The 21,737-nt window shown below is 37.5% G+C and overlaps 1 protein-coding gene across 1 annotated transcript in view; it reads left to right on the top strand.

Moving 5' to 3' along the window:
- The window catches only part of CACNA2D3 (calcium voltage-gated channel auxiliary subunit alpha2delta 3), a 385,949-nt gene that overhangs the window by 161,568 nt on the left and 202,644 nt on the right, over window positions 1-21,737 (top strand). Inside the window, exons 6-9 of the mRNA XM_054640357.2 lie at window positions 10,565-10,696; window positions 12,066-12,126; window positions 12,212-12,362; window positions 20,821-20,895. Of these exons, the coding sequence (XP_054496332.2) occupies window positions 10,565-10,696; window positions 12,066-12,126; window positions 12,212-12,362; window positions 20,821-20,895 (419 nt within the window). The remainder of the gene's footprint in view (window positions 1-10,564; window positions 10,697-12,065; window positions 12,127-12,211; window positions 12,363-20,820; window positions 20,896-21,737) is intronic.

Raw genomic sequence — 21,737 nt, forward strand, 5'->3', positions numbered from 1 at the left:
AATAAAGCATTTATTTTTTAAATTTTTAAAATTATATGTTAAAGCATTTACCCAAAGGTGTTGGGTCTGGAAAGTTACTCACTGGCTTTCATGATACTGGAGAAAGGGGCTTATACTGATGAACAATGTTTCAGTTTTTTCCTTATATGAATTCAGGAAGTTAGGTGAACTTTTATCCCAGTGCTTGCACTGATTTCTTTTTAATGTTGACATAATTTATACTGAATAAATTTCTCAGCATTTACCTACAACTATTTCTGACATTTCATCATGTCTACCACTATAAAAGAGTGAATTTTCACATCATCTAGCAAGTTATATTTCATAATACTGCCATGTGAATTTAGAATTATATTTTGAGTTCAGTGTCATGTTTTTGTGAATTTTGTAATGAAATCTTTATTCCCTAGTATAATGTATTTGAGAGGGGAGGAGCCTTAGTAAGAGTTCTCTCCTTCCTACCCCTGACATTAGACTGTGGTCTGTGAATTCTGCTATTTGCAGTTTTGGCACTAGGGAGGATTTTTCTCATCAGATTGGCTGTCTTTGGTGAATACCTATCAGCAGCCCAGTGGTTGGTTAGTTTATAAAATCTCTACTATCATAAACTGCCAGGTGCCTCAGTAAATTACTTCTGCATTTTTACATTCTCTGTTAAGTTAGGAAATACACATATGTTACAGGAAAGAGAATGGTTTGTGCATGATCAGGTGAAAATTATTTGCTCCAAATCCTTTTTTCAATTGAGATTAAAAGAAGAAAAAAACCAACCAAACAAAACAAGCCCAAAATAAAAATATTCCTCTGGATTACAGATTACCAGGTATTTATCCTGATATATTTAGATAATGAAGTAGAAGCCTTAGTGCTTCTACTGCTTTGTCTTTAGTGACAGAGTAGACAGAATTAAGACAGAAAATAAAATTTGATGATCAATTATACAGTCTGAAGTTAATCTGCTGCTTTGAAAACTAAAAGCCATAATATAAATTTTAACTTAGAGAAAAGTCTATCTTAACTGCCTTCCGTCTGTTTTTCTCATCCTGATACTGTGATAGAGCTGCAGTTGTGGAGTTTTTGAAGTACAGGAAGCAATTTTATCAGTGCTTTCCATAACTGCAGAGTTTTTCACTGATGGATGCTGAAGTCCATGAATATTTTCAAGCGTTTCTGTCAACAGGAGATATGGTTTATGTCAACTCAACTAACAAACATAAGGCACACAATATGTTGCTGAGAGTCTCAAACTGTGTAAATCAAGCTGTAAAATCCATTTTAATCCATCCAGTTTTTTAAAATTGGTTCATGACTGTAAAATACACTTTAAAGTTCAATAATAAGTAAAAAGATAAAGAAGTCTTCATTAGTAATAGTCTAAATTTCTTCTTCCTTAAATTAATACCACACTAATACTAATTCCATGTCAATGCATTTGGAATACATTCAAATATTAACAACCATTTTGACTCTGTAACCATGATCACTCTGCATAAGAATGGATTTATAAAAATGAGTGATTAAAAAGTATCTTACAGCTCTTAAGGTGTATTTGGACTTCACTTGTTTTGAGGACAAGATGACTATAAATATTTTCCTACGGATTTAAACTCAATTCTTATAATTGCTCATATTTTCACAATTCACTTCCTTTCCATGTTTTTTTTTACAAGGTTGCAATACTGTTTTGCACAAAGAGGCTGTATCTCTTTGTCTTACAGCTTTGCTCATGACATGATTCTTTGCAGCACATGTGCACTGTCTTTTGTGCCTCCCTTTGTCTCTGTCATCTATCATTTCATTGGCTGTTGAAAGTATAGATTTTATCATGTGACTTAAACCTTTGTTTAAAAGCTTTCTGCTAGGATTATTGTTATTACTGCTGCGGAAAGTTGGCAATCAATTATTTGTGAGCTCTTTTATTGTTTTGTGGACTGTAGATTGTGCAGCAGTTTGGGTTGGAAGAGATCTTTAAGAGATGTACTCTAATTCCCCTGCAAAGAGCAGGGACATCTTCACTTTGATTGTGGTGCTCAGAGCCTGGCCTGGAGTGTTTCCAGAGAGGGGACATCAACCAGCTCTGGCTGACCTGTTCCAATGCCTCACAACTTCAGAGTAAACAATTTCTTCCTTATATCTACTCTGAACCTACCATCTTTGAATTTAAAACCTTTATCTCTTATTCTATTGCAAGATATTTTCTTCCAATTGTTTCCATCCTTTGACTCTTTCTACCTTTATAATCACCAATACTTTTAAAATTACTTACAAACAATATGAATAGAAGACAACTGTGAATAATTCTGACCTCAATGTCTCTCACAGAAAAGACATCAGGTGTAGCCTGTGTTTTTCTGCTTACCATATTTACTTCTTGAATGCTGAAAACAATGCAGAAGGAGATCTTTGCCTTAGACTTCACAAATATTATTATTTAAGTTTTGCTTGAACAATTTAGAGACTGGTAAAGAATATTACCTGTGTCAAATGGCGTTTCCATTGCATGATGCTCACTGCATGTTAAAAGATGAGTTTATGCTCTACAAGTCAATAAATGCAGACTCTAATCAAAAGTTTTGCTTGCATAGGAAAAAAATCTGCTGCATGTAATAGTTCCTTCTCTAAAAGATATTGAAATGTGATGAACCACAACCAGTTTTCGATTAAGTAAGGTTTTTTCAATTTGATACTTAAAAAGAGCTATGAATATCATTCAGTCATACTTTCCTATCAATGCCTTCCAACTGGCTGCCAAAATTGAGATTACCTATTTTCTAGAATATTAGACCCAAAAAAAATCATTTCTCAAGTGATGCAGAAAGATTATAATCTGCAGCTAGCACATATGCAAAACCATTTTCCTGTAAGGTGTGAAATTAAGAAATAAAATCTTGTCTGTCACTGTTGTATGTGATTTTATGGACCTTGCTTCTGAACATTCAACATCCTGGAGCTGTTATTTAAATACTCGTGGTTGCATACCGTCCTGGACCACTATATTTATGTTTTGAAACCCTTCCCCTGGATTGTTTGTCTTCACATTTTAAGGTCTCTAGGACAGTGTTTTCACTGTCTTCCTAACACTGGACATTGTTTAATTTAAAAGGAGCTTCTTAGTCCAACAGATTTAATCAAGGTTGCAGAAAATGTCCTATCTTCCCATATTTCTTTGTTTTAACTCTAGTTGCCTGTTGGACAGAGATGCACAGACTTCTCTACTGCTTCCATCTGGTTTTGCTTAAATTCTGCCTCAAGTATGATTCCCAGAATTTACTCAGGCTGCTGCTTTGTTCTTGAAAAGGGCTTTTAGCTTCACAGACTTTTTTTTTTCCTCTCAAACCTCTTTCTTTACATCAAGCCTTTTGGAAATGTTGGCATGGCCATGCAAGATGTGTACTATGCTTTATCTTTGCTGTGTTCTAGTCTGTCTCTGGCTGTGGATCTAATCTGTTTGTTTCTAATACATCCTCATCACCATGGCAACTAGATGTCAGATCCAGGCTGCATGGAAACGTGAAGTATTTCCTCCAGAAAGCCCTGCTCTCCACCTCTCCTGATCCACAGCTGTTGCTTAGTTACTCAGAGCTGGGCTTTGCCTCTTGACAAATGTGAGCCAGTGCATGTTTGTCACTGAGCACTATCTCAGGTACACTATTAAGAGGCCTTTGGACCCGACGTGCCTCTGTCAATCATGATGCCACCCCTACTTCCTTGTTGCTTTTAAGGACAAGAAAGTGACAATAATCTGGGGTTTTGAAAACTTTAGGAGTGAATAGGCATTAATTAAATGGTTGTCTGGCAAAGTAAGAACTGCAACTTTACTATGTAGTGAAGAAGATTGACATTTGACAAGGAATAATAATAGTTTATCTAAATATACATATTAATTTTGTCTACTGTTTTAGAATACTGTAATAATCTGTTTCTCCACGCTGCTACATTACAGAGACCCTTTGATTTTTCCAGGGTATGTGTTGTGTGAAGAAGAAGGAGGCTTGCTCTTCTGGTTAAGCATTAGTATGCTTGGCTAGAATATAAACTGTTTCAAAATATTGTTTGGCTAAAAACGTACAAAGACATTTTTACACTATACTTTGTTTATTTAGGTGTCTTGCAGCTTTTATTTGGCACATTCCTGAAGGAGTAAATAGTGTTTAAGAATACATAATGGATTTTGTAATGTACTCATCCCAAGATACATTTGTACATCTGCTCAGTGTTTTTATTACTATCTTCATAGGCTTTATAACCAGCTGAACATTTTCATATTGTTTGAGTAAAACTTCCATTTTACTCAAATTGTTCGGACAGTCTTTGGGGCAAGGATTATAAAAGCACAAGAGAAGTAAGGCCCTGTTGATTTGAGAGGATAAGAGGTGGTGATTTGCCATGGTAGTAGATAAGTGTGCTGTTACATCCAATAATTGCACATTTGCACTCTGCTGAGGCTCCCAGGAATGGAGCAGTAGAGGTTTATAATAGCCCACTGCAACTGGGGTGCATTTTACCTGCTAAAACATTTCTCTCTAAAGGTTTTCGTGCCTCCATTTGCTGCATGCAAGAAGCATGATGTGTTGATAAACACAGGATGACTTTGGAACCTCCTTCAAAGCATTATTTGCTGGTCCCAGCTGCACTGTGCCATGAAGTCAGCCTGCTCCTGGAACTCTGTGTCTCTGAATATCTGTGCAATAGGAATGGGACATTTTTTGTCAAGTGCTAGTTAACAGGTTTGCATGGTCTTGTCTTTCAAATGGCTTTTTTAAAGACTGGTGGATGGATCTGTCCTCAAGAAGTTTCTGTAAGGATGACTTTTGTTTCCAAGGCTATTGCCTTGCCTTTGTCATTCATCACTTTGACAATAGCTCTGAATAAAATTGTCCCTTTTGCTATGTTGTGCATTAACTATTGTACAGTACAGCTGGCTGGATTTAGCAGCAGTCACATTTGCTTTCTTTTCCCCTGCTTTGCAGTGTGTTCCACTGGCTTCCTCTGTTGCTTGTTGTGACACTTTTCCTGTCTGCCACTTACCAGAGGTTTGAATTTCCTGGCTGCTGATAGCCACTCTTCCATCAGACTATGCAGAAATTTCTGCTTGCTGTGTGTTAGAACTGGCTCTTTTTTTTTTGCAGCATTCATGACTAATTTTGCTTCTGTGACAAAAATGCAATGGTTATAAGGCCTCTGTTCAATTTGCTTAATTCCTGCATTCTCAGAATTTGTTTTCTCTTTTCCACTTGGAAAACCATTTCTATCAGTGGTTTTCCATGTTGTTCACCCTTTCTCTCTACATCATGGCATCTTATAGTTCTGTGGTGTTGTATTTTCTTACTACATTTTCATTTTTCACAGTCCTCAATTTGTATCATGCAGAAGTGTGAAAATGAGTATGTTTCACTGAAAATACAGAAATACCCTATCTGCAGTAACATGAATTAATTTATCTATCAGGATGACTGGCTTTTGGCTTCAGCTCTCAGCTCCAAACAATTGTTGGCTGGGAAATTCCATCTATTAGGGGCATGTTAGAGGCAGGTCCACTGCCCCATATACCTGGTTCAAGGGACAACACTCTAGTAAAGCAGAATCTTTCTGTTTTGTTCTGGGATGCCCTTGACTTCTGCTCTGAGTTTCTCCTTTAATTTAAAGAAGTAGTTAATATTCAGTTTTCATAGCTGGTTCCTACATGCTGTTTCCAGAGCTTTGCTCTAACCTGCCCAAAGGTCAGCCCCCACACTGTTTGCTTTTAGCTGTTATATCTGAGAAGTTCAGCAAAGTCCAGCCAGGCCAGCACCACATGGGTGAAGTGAGCTCAAACTGCCACTGATTTGCTGCAGGACATTTTCTATAACTCATGAGAAGGCAAGCCCTTAGGAGACAGAAATGAATCTGTATCCCAGAATGATGTTAGTGAGGAGTTTGCAGCTGTAATTCTGGCTTTCAAATGAGCTAAAGTTGAATCTCAGTCCAAATCGTTAATTTAAAAAAAATATTACAAACCTCTCCCCCAAACAGAAAAAGAACACTATCCCCCCCCACCACAAAACAATACAAAACATCATCTAAATGCACTCATGAAACAGCATAAAAATAAACACATCTGGCCAAACTCCAGTTCTTCTGCTGCCACTTCAAAGGAGGAGGGTGAAGTTATTAGGGCAATGTTGGGAGATGAAGGCACTAAATGCCCACTGCTATGCCTTTATGCAGTCACGTACTGGAAGCCTTTAGCATCCCATATTCCTGCAAGGAGGGAGTGTGATTTCTGACATTGGTGAACAGTTCCCAGCACATGAAGCAAAATGGACAAACACCTTCTTTTATGTCTGCAGATGGCCAGATGCTTTGATCTGTGAGCTGATGCATCCACGTTACCCTGGAGTCAGAGAGAGGGGAAGAGAGAGAAAAAAGTGAAGGCAGTTGCCAAAACTGGCATCCAGCCCCAGCTCTTGAGTCTGCTGGACCACCCTGAAAAGCATTCATATTAGTGTTGAGTAGGGTAATTATTAGATTGTTGGTATATGTCCCAGCAAAGTATGCGATTTTGTTATTCTTTAAAATATGACCAGACTAAATATGTTGTCAATGTCATAAAAACTAAGCTAATATTGTTGCTATCTCTGAGCCAGAAATGTGCAGGATTTTGCATTCCTTTTCCAGTGCTTGGGCCCTTAGGCTGTGCTTGTATTGCTCTGTGGTGGGACAGAACTGCTCTGCAGTTTAGGGCTGCTGCTGAAGTTATCAGATATTACAGGAGGGAAGATCATTTCCAACGCCAGCATCTCTGACAGCTTTCCAGAAAAAAGTAATGATTATATCACAAAAGGAATAGAATAGGGAGAAAAGACTAAGGATCTTTAGAAACTTATCTTTTCTTGAGAATAAAGCAGAATATGGTAAGAAAGAGAACTTTCTTCATAGGTACTGAGTTCCTCAGTGGTTTCCATTATTTTCTGTAAAACGTGCTGCAATAATTGAAATGCAAAATGGTTGTGTAGGTATTAGTTTTGTTCTATAGACTTTGCATACTCTGGATTCTGTGAAAATTACAAAAAGTCATTACCTTTGGCTGTTGCACATCTTTTAGCCTGTGCCCCTTCCCTGCCTTTGTTCAGTCCTTTTCAGGCCAGCAGGATCTGTGACAGCCCCTTAATTGCTACATGCATTTGTACTGTTCTTTGGCAATCTCATTTCAGTTTCGTGTCACTGTACTTATTTTCCTGGAGGCTGGATTTATGTTAAATGTCAGTACAAACAGGTAACATCTACACAAACAATGGTGGAGCAAAATCCCATATAATTGCAAACCAGCTCATCTAAAAGACACGGGAAAGGGAATATTTTATTGTATTTTATCTGCCAGGAAGAAAAAGCAGTAATCATATTTCAAGAACAGTGGGCAAAGGTATTTCCATTTATTATCTTTGAGCCCCATAACATCACATTGATGATTTTGCATTTATATTAAGGTTTATCTTGCTTTTTTCTTCCTCACCAAATTTCTGAATATTCTCACAGATTAATTTACTACCATTGACATTTAACTATCTGGGGGATGCAGATGATGCTCACCAGTAATTGAAAAACTTAAGGATACTGTTTCTAAATGAAGTACTAGGGGAATTTAAACAGCTTTGTGTAATTACTAAAATTGGAAATTGCCCAGAACAAGTTTAGCATACAGGTTATTAGAGGATGATTTAATGAGACATATGGGCAGAAATGCAGCTGTGTTTGGGATGGTGCATGTGGACAGAGATGCCCCCACATAGCAGAGTTATAAAGTCCAGAACAAAGAGATCCAGAGTGAAATCCCCTGCCTGAAGGTGCAGCAGCCAGCAGACACTCATGACTTCCAGGTCTGCTGTTTTGTTCTGTGCCTACATTTGTACACCACTTTTCCTTGTATTACAAGGAAAAAAAAATGATTGTAGCCCTATTTGCTTCTTTTATTGAAGTGGTTGGTGCCTAAAATGTAACTTGATATATTGTAAAAGGAACAGCCAGCATAACAGCCATGCAGGGTGTGAGAAGGCAGGGAATTATCACCAGCTTTCATTTGGAAGGAATACAGTGAGCATAGGTCACATTTTAATTCTGCCCTCTTATTTAAAATGTCTGCTTTATGCTCCTTCCAGTTAAAAAAATAAGTCTATTAGTTTCAGAGTCACTGGGTTAATGTTCAGGAGTTGGATGATTAGTGTTGTCAGCCTAATGCAGAATATGGACTCCACCAGACTTGTTCAGGGAAATTTTCCTGAGTTTTATTTCCATGGAGTTCTCTAATCTGTAACATAATATATAAACATGTTAAGTGGCTCTTCAGATGGTCCAAAAAAAGTAATCTAAAATATTAATGGATATTTCAATATAATTTTTAAAAAGTGATTTATATCTGTATTTTGTAGATACAAATACATTTTTTTTATATGCTACTGGAAAGACTTTGGTTGAGAACTTTAGAGGTAAATGACTGAAGTTGTGCCATAACCTTATAGAGCTGGAGTGCATACAGAATTCAAAGAAAATTGTCATTGGATTGGGAGGCAGAGGGTTCTGCTCATGAGTGGCATTAGAGCTCTGATTCCTTAGGAAAGGACGTTAAAATTTAGGCCCTGAGGAATCCAGGTGAGGAGACATCCAATAAATTGATAAAACTGTAACATACCAAGGTACAATGGGCAGTCTTGGAATGACATCCAAACATAAGTTTCTAAGAAGCACTGCAGGTTATTTGAATATAAATTAATATAGAATTATTCTGTTTGATTTGTTTGGCTTTTCACAAATCCTGATGACTGCAGGGCATATAAAGAGCCTATACCCCTCTAGAGGCTTGAGAAATGGTGTCTTGTCTTTCCCTCTAAACAGACTTTTCTAGCAACACCAGGAAATGTAAAAGAACAAAACCCAAACCCAACCCAGTGACCTTGGTTGCTCTTTTCAAAGATGAATTAAACTTATTGCCTTATCTCAGGATTGTGATGCTGAGTCAACAGTGCCACTGCCATTTTTAGTTCTTTGGATACTCCATTATATATGAAGTACAGGAGCAGAATCAGAGTATCAGTGTTTGAACTGGTACTGGGAAATTCCTGTGGACTGAGGAATAGAATTCTCACTTTAGTGCCTCACATCTCAGGTAATGTTGAACAATGGGCTGACATTTTGGGATGGTGACATAGGAGCATAATTTTACAAACCAATGATAGATCTCAGTCTTGAGAGGTGATTTGTGATGTTTTGGTCACAGCTCATCATTGTGGTAACTACAGATTGGGAAACTGGACAATGAAGGTTTTGCCAGCTAGGCAGGACTGAAGTTAGTGCCCTTGGACCAGTGATATCAGTTTGTTTGACATGTGTCTGGTGTGGCAGATTTTAAGTGTATATGTCATCTTCTAGAGAAACAAGTAACTGCCTCCATGTGTTTAAAAGTAAGATCTGTTTTGTTGACCTTGCTTTTTTGGCATTTCTTCTATATAAACCTAAATATTTAGGTGAAAGCAACATGCAAATTTGTGTAGCTGAGACATTTCCATTTTTCTGCTGTTTTTTCTTGATGAATGCTGGGGAAGATAACAATTTGCCTTTTTTCCACTCCATTAAAATCACATTTGAAGCAGCCTTCTGAAATCAGAACAGTGACATTATTTTGCAAGCTAATGGCTGCTTTATTTCAAATACTTGAGCAAATGTTACTGTGTATTCATGTATGCACACTTTTGCAAATTAAATAATGCATCTGTGATTTCAGTTCTGTTTTTTTCCTTTCTATTCTGCTGACTTCACATAAGATTGAACTGGGAATATCCTGTATCTTAATTGTTTTTCACCTTTCAAAATTCACAGTTTGAAATCCAGTAACTTTCTATGACACGTTCATTGATTTCTCATTTCCCACAGTTGAACCAAATCTGCAGCTTCAAGACACACTTGAGCAGCCTGGAGTCTTAGGGATTGATGGATGGGGTTGTCTTAAATAGAACAGTTTCAGCATCAAGGATTTGCTTTGTAGTTCTCTTTCTATGGAAATAAAAACTAATTGGGTAATTGTTGTGGAATGTGGGTTCAGTGTTTTCCAAATAACAACTAGTGGTATTTGTAATGAGATGTGTTTTTATGCATATTCAAGTGCAAAATAAAAGGTATTTTGCTTTCTGTTCCAACATGAAAACTTTCGAACATTACCAAATTTAATGTTTAAAAAAGTAAAGTGTTGCTATGAGACATTCTATGCATTTAGGGAAGGTACATTGAGTAAATAATCTAAATTAGATGGAATTATTTATGTTCTCCAGAATAAGCAATGTGATGGTTCAAGATAGATGCTCTAAAGAGCAATTTTAACTTATATAAAAAGAGTACCAGGTTTCTCTGTCCTGTTCTTTAAGTGAATTATTTATTTTGGATCACTTATTTGACAAAGGAAACTGAAAAAGTTTTGCAACAGTTTTCAGTCAATAGACTTTTGGGTATTGAATAAGCTGAAGATGGTAGAGTTTATAGGATTCTACTTAACAAAATCACTTTTCATTGTGTGTGTGTTCTTTTATTTTTTTCCCAGATCCAGCCATAGTAAATGGAGTTTATTGGTCAGAATCTTTAAATAAGGTGTTTGTTGATAACTTTGATCGTGACCCTTCTCTCATCTGGCAGTACTTTGGAAGTGCGAAAGGATTTTTCAGGCAATATCCAGGTAGGAAGAAGAGAAGTCCTTAAAATACAACAAAGAATTCCATGGCTGCATTGAGTATTGTCACAAATCCTGACTGACACAGATACTTGCAGGTTTGATTTTACTTCATCTAGTTCTCAGAGAGATTTCCAATCAACATTTTGAAAATGTTGAGTTTTTTCTACCAATTTCTATTTGGAGGTGAAACCCTCATGATAACTCATGTACTCATAAAAATGTCTATTCAGAGAGACATATACAGACATGTGAAAAATAACTTCTAAATAGGCTGTGAGAAGGAGAGCAAGAGGATTAGAGCCTTCATATAGAACTAAGCTTGAATTCTGTGCTCTATCAATGCACACAGTAAGACTTCATTATTATTTGTTTTATTTTTAAACTTCCACTTAACCTGGCAGATTTAAATTAAAAAATTAAAAAAAAACTTGTTTGAAAGTTTATTTTCACACCAGTCGTAATAAAATGCAATCACATCACTCGTATTATTTCTATAGAAATAGGTTGAAACCTATATTGTTGCCTATTAAGTTTTATGTTTAATCCTATACAAAATTTACCACATTATAATAAACTATGAGGTTAAATAAACTCATTCTCAGCTTCTGTAACTTAGAGTCAGGCTCATAGTGGGTATTGTTCCTTTGGCTAATGTGGTTTAGCAACCTGTGTTTCTCTAAGTCTTGAGTTCAAGCAAGTTCACTATAAACCTGTATGTCTGAAAGTGGCTGAGAGTAATGGCTACTACATCTGTGTTAGTTTTAGATTATACTTCAGCTCCCAAGCTCCATGATATTTCAAATATTAGTCCTTGTTTTCAAGGCTATTTTTGTTTTGTGCTAGAAAATAAGTGTAAAAAGCAGAAGAGTTCCCCTGATATTTTTTTTCCTTGGAGATTTTTTTTTCATATTTCTTCTGACCCACAACCAGAAGATGTTACCTCTTCATAGTGATGTGAGTGAAAATTCAGAGTATGACCTGTGAGGGAAGCAGGTAGTGTAAGGGCAGCTGCTGGAGCCAGCCATGGGCCAGAACTGCTCAAGGTCTGGAAAGGACTTGGCAAGATGTGATAAAGCTTGCCAGCACCAAAGACCAAGAATGGCAAGAATTTTGTGAAAATAGTGCAATGGACATAGTAGACCTGAAGAGTTTTCACCTTACTAAAGAGGAGTGAGGGAAAAAATTATTTCTTGTTGCCCTATTTTAGGGACTTTTCTTCCCCCCAGTATTTCCTATGTTATGATGGCACTGCCTGTTAGATTAAAGTATGAAACTCCATTAAATGCCACTTAGCCCAAATACCACAGATACATTTTCCACAGGTACTGTGAAAATTTAATTTAATATTTTATCCTCTCTTTTTTTGCAACAGGAATTAAATGGGAACCTGATGAGAATGGAGTCATTGCATTTGACTGCAGAAACAGAAAGTGGTAGGCAATTGATGACTGCCAGTGTTTAAGAAATTTGAAATGATAACAATTCAGTATTTAAAAGAAGTTTTGTCTTTCATCTCAGGTATATCCAGGCAGCAACTTCTCCAAAAGATGTGGTAATTTTAGTGGATGTCAGTGGCAGTATGAAAGGGCTTCGCCTGACTATTGCCAAACAGACAGTTTCATCTATTTTGGATACCCTTGGAGATGATGACTTCTTCAATATAATTGCTGTGAGTGTCTCAGGATTTTTATTTTTTTTTATACTATTTTTCTTCCATCATTTCTTGATATCTGTCATGTTTTACTTACTCAAGCCACTTGAAAAATGTTGCAGACAGGTGATGGCTGACATCTGAACCCACTGGACAGAAACATTTGTTTTTTCAGTATGAGATTCTTTAAGTGTCAGAGATTTTGGGCTATTTGTCTGTGACTTGCAATTTGAAACCCCTCAAAGAAGTAGTCTTCAGTCTGGGGTTGCAAAGAATAGTTATATATATATTTTTTTTTTTGGTTTGCTTGAACTTTGTATGTTACCTTAACTTTTAACTTCAGGGTGTGTTTGCCTTCCCCCCAGCTTTTCCCCCTCAGCTTCTGCAATACAGTGCAAAATGGGTAAAATGTAAGAATGAATAGATTCAGGTTTTAGCTTTTTCTAAGGCTTGCATGGCATGATAACATGTCAGTATAACTCCTCAATGTTCCTGTTCTGGTCTGAAATGTGTGTCTGTGTAAGTTGTGTAAAGAGGTTGCTGGTGTTTACCAGCAGTGAGAAATCAGATCCTCAGTGAGTTTTCCATGGAACAGGTACAGCTCTTAAAGCTGTGACAAGAGGCTGGTTTTACTGTACTTAGGAGTAATGGGATTAATCTTGTGGGTAAGGGTGACTTCAACAAATCCAAAACTGACATCAGAACTATGATTTGCAGGGGAGGGAAGGGAGGAGGAATTGGTTGTTAAATAAATTTTCTTTTGCTGATATTGTCTTGCTAATACTTTGTAAAAAAAGGGTTTTCTCCAATTTGTAAATGTCTTCAACTTCTTGAATATAAGGAAGATTTTGGCCTTTTTGTTTTCTTGCACAAGTCCTTTGTGTACTAAATTAAATGACCCCAGAGACACAAGTGTAAATCATTGAGATTGTACAGAAAATGAAGTATATGTGCATGAAGTGTATGTGCATATACTGTATTTTTAACACATAGCCAGCAGTTCAGACTGTCATATTAATCTCTGCATGATAATTGCATAATTAGCAGAAACTCATGTTGTATAAAGATATAATTACATACTTTATCAAAAAAAGATTTACTGTCCTTTAAAAAAATGTGATTAACTGTAATCTAAATAATTTCTGTAAGTTAAAAGAATGTTTCAACTAGAGTAATTACTAAGATGCCTGACCAGCCATTTTTTGGTGTATGATCTGTGTTTATCAGTAGTTGTAACAGTTACTGTGAATTATGTAGGAAGAAAAAAGAAAAGTTGGTTTTTTTAGTGAAACATTTACTTTGGGAAAATCAAAAGGCTCATCTATTAAAAAAAAATAAGTAAAAACACATGTAAGTTGAATCCAAAACTAATGATTTTGCCTACGTAGTAGAGTAGAAGTATTGTGCAAAAACTTTTTAAGGGCAAGTATGAAGAAGCTAATCATCGCTTTTCCCAATTTAAAGTTTATTTGAAAAATTAACTGAGCTGTGTGCAAAACACCAGAGTCATGGAATTTTTTACGTAACTTCTTGTCAAATTCCCCAAGCTTCTCAACGCTGAATTTGTGCTGAGAAAAGGAAAGAATCGCCCGCCTGAGCCTTTCCTCGCGGCTGCCCCGGCTGAGCTCGCGCCCAACCCGTCTGTGGGGCCACTCCCGGGGCCTTGGCTGCCCTGGGCCTCTCCTGCTCAGGGTGGGTGCGAGCCAAGGGCCCTTCCAGCAGCAGCAGCAGCAGCTCTGTCTCTGCAGCCTCCCCCTGCCCCTCCTCGCCAGCCCTTCCCTCTCACTGCTGTCCCTTCAGCTGGGTCACCCTGCCCTGGGGTGTCCCCACATCGGCCTGGCTCCCTCAGCCGTGTCCTCACCCTGCCATGGGTCACCCACACCCCCTGTGTCCTGCAGAACACCCCTTTCACCACGACATTCTCCCAGCTGTGTTTGCAGATGTTTCCAGCTGCTGATGGCTCTTTCCAGCCCCCAGGCTGCTGTGCCTCCATTTGGGCTCCTTGCAGTGTCTCCAGCCCCAGCTGGTGCTGGCTGTGAGGGCACTTTGTGGCCTTCTCCCACACTGCAGCCCTCCTGCTGCCCTTGGCTAGTGTCAGAAATTCTGAATTTCTAGCAAGAAACCTATTTATTGTGCTCATTACAGCATTTGTCTGAGGTAATTTTTTCCTCTGTAGGCTCTGTCCTCTCTAGAACCTCTTTTAGGACAGATATGTGTGTGTTTGTTTAAATAAGTAGAAACAGTGATGGAGAATGTGTTTTTATGCTAACAAGCTCAACTGTTTAATTTCCTTAGGAGGCTGTTATGGAAATATGAACCTGAAGGTGTTGGTTGCATTGAAATGTTCTGTGCATACCACAGAAATGTAGGGGACCAAGGAGAGCATGACAGGAGTGGTGCTGAGGGGGTAAAGAGCTGTGCTGCTGCCTTGGGCTTCTGCAGGAAGAGTGTAGGGAGTTGTTTTATACTAAATCAGGGAATAATGGAATATGCTGAGTTAGAAGGGACCCATCAGCCTCATCAAACCCAACTCCTGGCCCTGCACAGGACACCCCAAGAATCCCCCACGAGCCTGAGAGTGTTGTCCAAACATTCCATGGACTCTGCCAGGCTTGGTGCTGTGACCAATCCCCTAGGGAGCCTTTCCACTCTTCAACCACCCTCTGGGTGAAAAATCCTTTCCTAATATAATCTAAACCTCCCCTGACTCATCTTCCTCTTGCTCTCTCACAAGGCAAATAAATAACAGTGTAAAAAACCAAAAAAATTGCTTGAAAATTGAACAAACTAGCAAGAGAGACCTGTGCTGTGGAGAAGGGAGTGGGCCTTTCAATGAGGAATGGCACAGGTAGGCTGGGCTGAACCATGAACTGCTTTCAAAATGTGCAGTGTGAAAGACACAGTGAGGGGACCCAGCAAAGCCAGCCACTGTGATTTATGTTATCTGCAGGAATTGCTTCCCAGGCATTGCTTTGACCAAGTGCCAGCGGGGCAAATGAAATTTGTCAAGAACAGAGATGTTCCAGTGATCAAAACATGAGACAACGAAGCCCACACAAGAGGCTGCTTGGTGTGAAAGCCCTGAAAATCCCATACAGCTTTTATCTACAGACAAATGCTCGAGTGAGATTGTATCTTACTCTTTGTAATTCAGGCACAGCCTGCTGATGTGACAGCAGTTTCATTTGAAGGTAGGATACACATATGTCAGTCCAAGAAATCCCTCTGTACCAGCAGATCCCCTCTGTCTCCAGAGCTGTGCAGTGTGTGCAAAAATGGGTCTGCTGTGCCCTGATGGTGGAGACTGAACCTTCACACAGCTGAGCCCTGCTCAGACTGACTGCTCTGGGAGGCCACTCCAAATTGTTGCTCTGTGACATCCTGGGCATCTGGAAGTCTCAGAAAAATGGCCAAGTACGCCCTCTCTCCTCAGCCCAAAATCTGAGGTGGAATAAGAGCTTTAGTAGTGTAGAAAAACTGCCTGTACTTAGTAGATGAAGCAAAACTTTGAACTTGAATGACCATGACTGCCAGGATGGCTTTATTAAGCACAGTGATTAACAGAATGAATACTTGCATGCATTTCTGCATACATATAGATAGATATAAATGTATATATATCAGAAAGCAGAATTCACTGCAGGTCTTTCCAGAAAATAAACATAAAAGGATAATGTTAAAGATCATTTTAGCTTTCATGGGTAGGTTGTTGCAATATCCATCTGAAATTGATGGACTAGATGATTGAATTGCAGAAAAAATTATCGAAATACAAGAGCGATTTTGTGCTGCCTATGTTAAAATTTAAGGTCAGTTCACTGGTGCATGAACAGAGATATCTGCAGCAACAAGAGAAAAGGCATGTTTTTCCAATTCACTTTGAAGTATAATTCCAAGTCAAGCATTAAATTAACAACATTATCATAAAACGAGTACTAATTTTGTCAAATGCTGAAATTTTAAAAATGCTTTTATACAAACTCTACACTGAATTAGCAAAATATTAACTGAGCCAAGAATGTTAAATTAACTTTACTGCTTTAGACACACCCTTTTAGCAAAATTGATTAGAATAAAAGTATTTTTTAATTCAAAGCACAGTAGTATAGCTCCCAGTATTAATATGTAGAATTTTCCAATATAAATAGTCTCCTTTTTTTTATATTCCTACAGAAGAGACCATGGATAAATTTACTTTTCAGCCTGCCTGAATAATCAGATTCTGTAGAGCTGATGTGTGAGCTGGCTGACAAAGAGAGGCTGCCAAAATGCACCTCCATATGAAGCCTCCAAGCAGTGGCCTGTGCCTGTGTGCCACTTGTTTGGTACAGTAAACACCAATTCCTTTTGTTCCTTTTCTGGATTGGCTTCTTAGGCTGGGCTGAATTGGATAGCTGAATATACTTTAATATAATTTGAATCTTTTGTCTGTGTATTGTTGCACCACAAAATGGAAATGTAATTTATTTCTGTGGACCTTGTGCCAGGCAGTTTAAATGTGACAGGGAAGAAATATGGAAAATGCTAACGAAGATGGATACTACTTGTGTAGGTGTGCTAAAACCCTATATATATATATATATATATATATATATAAAAAATATATAGAATATGAATTGTATCTTATTATAGAATGTAGGCCCACAGCTCTCTAAATAATTATATGGCTTCTCTTAGTCCACGTTTTAGCCTGCTTACATTTTTATGCCTATTTTGCACAGAAATAAGAAGAGGGACAAAGAAATGTGAAGTAAATAAGACAGATAACTATAACTATGTAAATAAAATAATAAATATCAGTGTAATTACATGTTTAAATTACAAGAGTAACCCAGGGTTTACAAAGAGGAGGTCAGAAAGGAAGGTAATTAATTTTTACATCCCTCCCCTCAGCAAAACCCAGGCTATTCCCAGCTATTGTGCAGGTATCAGCTCTCCCAGCTGCTGCTGTTACTGCTGGAATGTGCAAAGGTGTCACATGCCAGGGCATGGAGCACTGGGATGTGTAACACTGGGAAATGTGAGAAAACACCATGATACAAGAACTCTTGAAAAGCCAAATGCAGGCTTTCACTGAGGTAAATTAACAAGACATCTTTACTGGGGAAGTCAGCAGTTGTGAATCAGATCAGGAAGTTATTTCACTAAATAGGAAATTTCAAATGCCAGAAGAAATGCAGGACTAAGGCCAAATTACTGATGAGGTAGTGAGCAGGTGGAGGAGGGGTGAATTTCTTCACTTTTTGCACTTTAACGATTTGTCACAGTTAAAAGAAGGGGATCACCAATATCACTGTAAAACAAGGGCAAAGAAATCAGATATATGCTAGGAAGCACAAGTTAGGTGCTGTACTAGAAAGTTGCAGCTGTACTAAGGATCTTATCAAGCAGATATGCAAGTTTAAGTAGCAAACACTGCTTGAATGCAGCGTTTCAATGTTATTGTTTCAATTGTTATTGTTTCAGTGATGCATGTTATATCAGGTGTCCAGTTTTTGAGGACTTAGGCAGATGCTCTTTTGGGAATTTCATTAGGAACTGAAATAATTCTGTCCGGTGAATTTTTCAATCTCTTTATATTTGAGATTTAAAAAAAAATATTAGAAAGTGTATCCAATTAGTGAAGAGATAAAAATCAGAATAGGTCATTAAAATGCACCCTTGTAGGAATTCAAACCTTAAAAAACTTATACACTTTTTATATAAAGATTTTTCTTAGTGTGCTTTCATTTATACCTGTACAGTAGATGCACAACACAGAGACCACTTCCAATATCTTGTTATCTTAGAACACCATTACATAATACAATCCTTTTCACATGTTGGCACCATCCAGCTACTTCTGCCATATATATATATATAGCATACCATATATATATATACATTGTGTATTACCTTGCTTAACATCTTTTTGGTAGTAATAATCTCAAGGTGAACTAGATGCCACAATTGGAAATAGTGACACAGTTTGTCTGGGTTTCAGAAGGATCAATATCTATGTTTTCTATGAGACTGTGCTCTCTATGTGAGAATGAAAGCTTTTAATTGCCCTTTTCTGAAGCAGGTTGGTTCTATGAAAGGGAGCTGTGAAGGGATTTGAAGCATGTCCTCTGCTTTATCCTGCACAACTCTGGGACACTGGGGGCTCAGAGGGAAACTGCAGGGAATCTCTCTGGGCTGTGGGGCAGCTGCAGGCTCTGTGAATAGCCTGATGGCATCAGTTACTCAAAATAGTTGTTAAATCTTACAGAAACCTAGTGGACAGAAATTGCAACTGTTTAGATGCAAGGCTTGATAGAGTGGGAAGTTGTTTCATTTATTTGCTGGTGCTTATAGACTTTTTTAAAAAAAGGTATTGCTACAAAATTAGGAAACCTTGAGTTTGTTACATGCAAGTGTTTGAGCCTTTAGCATTTTATTGCATATTGGCCAGTTGCAGACTGGTGCAACTGTGCCTGGTATGATATAAAGATAAATATGTATGCTCTTGTAGTTTCCAATGACAGCTACAGAGATAAAACTAAGAACAGGCTGAACTTTAAAGTATCTTGATTAAAGAAATATTGAGAAAAACCTATGTATGACCAGAGAAAAGCTTGGGAGTAGGGGCTGGTGCACCAGAGTGTCACAGATTTTCACTATTTTATTTTTTAGAATAGAATGGAGTATGGTCTTGACTTTGGATTATAATGAGATGCTGTGTAGATTTGGCATTATTATTTTGCAATGACCCTCAGGAGATAGACTGGAAAGCAGTCTGAAAAGAGCAGCTACAGGGGCAAGTACATCATTTATCAGATCAATAAACTGTTATGAGGCTGAGATGCACATGGGACACTCTCAGTGACTCTGAACTCTTCTGGAAGCCTTTGCCTTATACTTTGTATTACCTATGGAACAACAGAAAAGTCCATACACTCTCACACATTGAAATAACATTGATGGCAATAAAACAATTAGGAAGCATGCAAATCTGCTGCAGAAATTATGTGTATATGTCATTAAAGTATTTTTTGCTTGTTTCTGTATAACCAGTTCCTGTGCTGATGCTGATATAAATCATCTGTATATCCAGCAATAGCAAGTTACTCTGGGTTTATATTCCCTTCTAGGTGAGGACTGAGTCTGGCCCAGTGCCTCCATGCAGTTCACATTAAACACTCCTCCCTGTGCAGGAGTAATTATGTGGTGATGAACGTGGTGAGCAGAGTACTGCAGGAGTGAATGGTGACGACAGGTGTCTAGGGGGATCAGCTTCCAGGCTCTGTGCTGCACACAGCAGTGCTGCTAAGCTGAAGGGAGTAGAGCACATTTGGAGCTACAGGCAGACAGAGAGAACTCCCAGTGACAGAGACCCCTGCCTAAGCAGCTTTGTGTTACCAGCCAGTCACTGGAGGGCTCTCTTCATTCCCACTGAGGTGGAGGAAGAACGGAGTAAATGCTCACATTGATCAATGAAATGCTTTCCCTGATTGTTTTTATGTTGTTTACTGTGGATGTTCTGATTCACTTAATCCTTTATGACAGATGAAACCACCTGAAGCCTAGATGCAAAGTCCTTACAGTTTGATCTGTGATAACTTATCAAGTTAGCTACTTCTAAAGGAGATTAAATTAGTGGGAGAAGGAATTCAGTTAAGACTCTCTCTAGAAAATTTGGTGAGAGGTACTGCTTTATTAATGTGACCTGTGTTGAAAGGTTTAAAAGATTGAGACAAGCTCAAATTTCAAATTTCAATCAATCATTCATTACAAGTTCTACTGATTGCAGAGGAGTTTTCATTTTTTTTTCATGCTTAGGATGCTTCTGAATGTAGGACTAGGCTATGTAGCTTACCTACACCTTGTGAGAAAAACAGATAATTCCTTCAAGATCTGTCACATATTCATGACTTTGTGTATAATAATATAATAATTATAATATATATATAAAATATATTATATAATATATAATAATATATACTAATATAATGCTTGACTGGAATTTTGAAAATTGTCAGTCATTTACAGGATTGATTCAATTTACAGATTTTTTTTTTTGGGTGTAGTTGTTCCAGTATTAACCTTTTAAAATGTTAGACAGTGCCATAAGTATTTTTCAGGACTTTTCTTACATCTAGAAAAGAATTATCAGTTAATTATGAGCTCAGTTTGTGATGTATCAAACATGATCTCTTAATATTATCCAGATTTCAATTTGAGGGATATTTTTGCCAGCTAGTGGTTTATAGTACCCTTAAGTCCACCTGAGTTTTGGCATCCATTCAATGCTCCTTTAGAAGTATAAACCTCTGAAAATTAAGAATCATGTAAAAGGAAAAGAAATACCTCAGCCAGTTTTTAAAAATGAACAAAATCCTTTTGTTCTTGCTTTCTGTGCATATTTCATTCACTGTAGTTCTAAGTCATTAAATTGACTTGTATCTTCCAAGCTTTTAATTAAATTTTTCATCATACTTTGTATTTCCCTCTGTAGTATAATGAAGAACTCCACTATGTAGAGCCGTGTCTGAATGGAACATTAGTTCAAGCAGACAGAGCCAACAAAGAGGTAAGAAATGAAAGTAACAAAACAGTGGAGAGCTGGGATGCAGTGGGTGACAATGTGCTATAATGATCTTTTCCTACTACAATGCATTCCATTATTAAAATGTATTAATTATTCTGCTCATGCCATTTCAAAGAGTTTTGTGTGACTCCACAGAAAGAAAGAAATAATCTCCCTGTCAATTTGGTTGAATAAACTTAATGGGAAATTGCAGTCACTGAAAATATACTGTTAATAAAGTTTGGTAATTATTTTAAGAAAAATATTTTAACCACTTTAAATTGAACTATCATTCTGTTAACAAAATTTACTGAGGAAGAGATTGCATTCTTAACTCAAAGTAACACAAAAATTGAAGCAAAATCTCCAAACAAATGTAATACTATAAGAATAAAATAATTTAACATTCCAAATAGGTCTGTCAATGTAATAATGTATTCATTCAAGAATGTTCTGTGCAAATGTTCAGATTAGTTTCATCCTGCTAGAATTTTTAGGCAAAAAAACCCATTATGGTGACTACAGTGCAAATTTTATTTGAAGAGAGATTGCAGTATGAATCTGTAGCTTGAAGTTTCGTTTATTTCCTGACAGTTTTTTTCAGTGGTTCTGTGCAGGGAATTTTAGGAGCTGAGGTAAAATTATTTCTGCCATGTGAAATGATGAAATATGATGGTTGAAAAGCCCTGTGATTCTTGTAGAGGGAAAAGCCTGTTAAAATGAGCCATGTCTGTTATTTTACAGCTTCTTCCTTGCTAAGGCTTCCTGTCTCAGAGTGGTTTGTCCTCCTGTCCCGAGCCTGGCCTGTGGCTGGAGCAGGCTTATTCTTTCTTTAAGTAGTTTCT

The sequence above is a fragment of the Agelaius phoeniceus genome, chromosome 11, assembly GCF_051311805.1.
Source record: "Agelaius phoeniceus isolate bAgePho1 chromosome 11, bAgePho1.hap1, whole genome shotgun sequence".
Lineage (NCBI taxonomy): Eukaryota > Metazoa > Chordata > Aves > Passeriformes > Icteridae > Agelaius > Agelaius phoeniceus.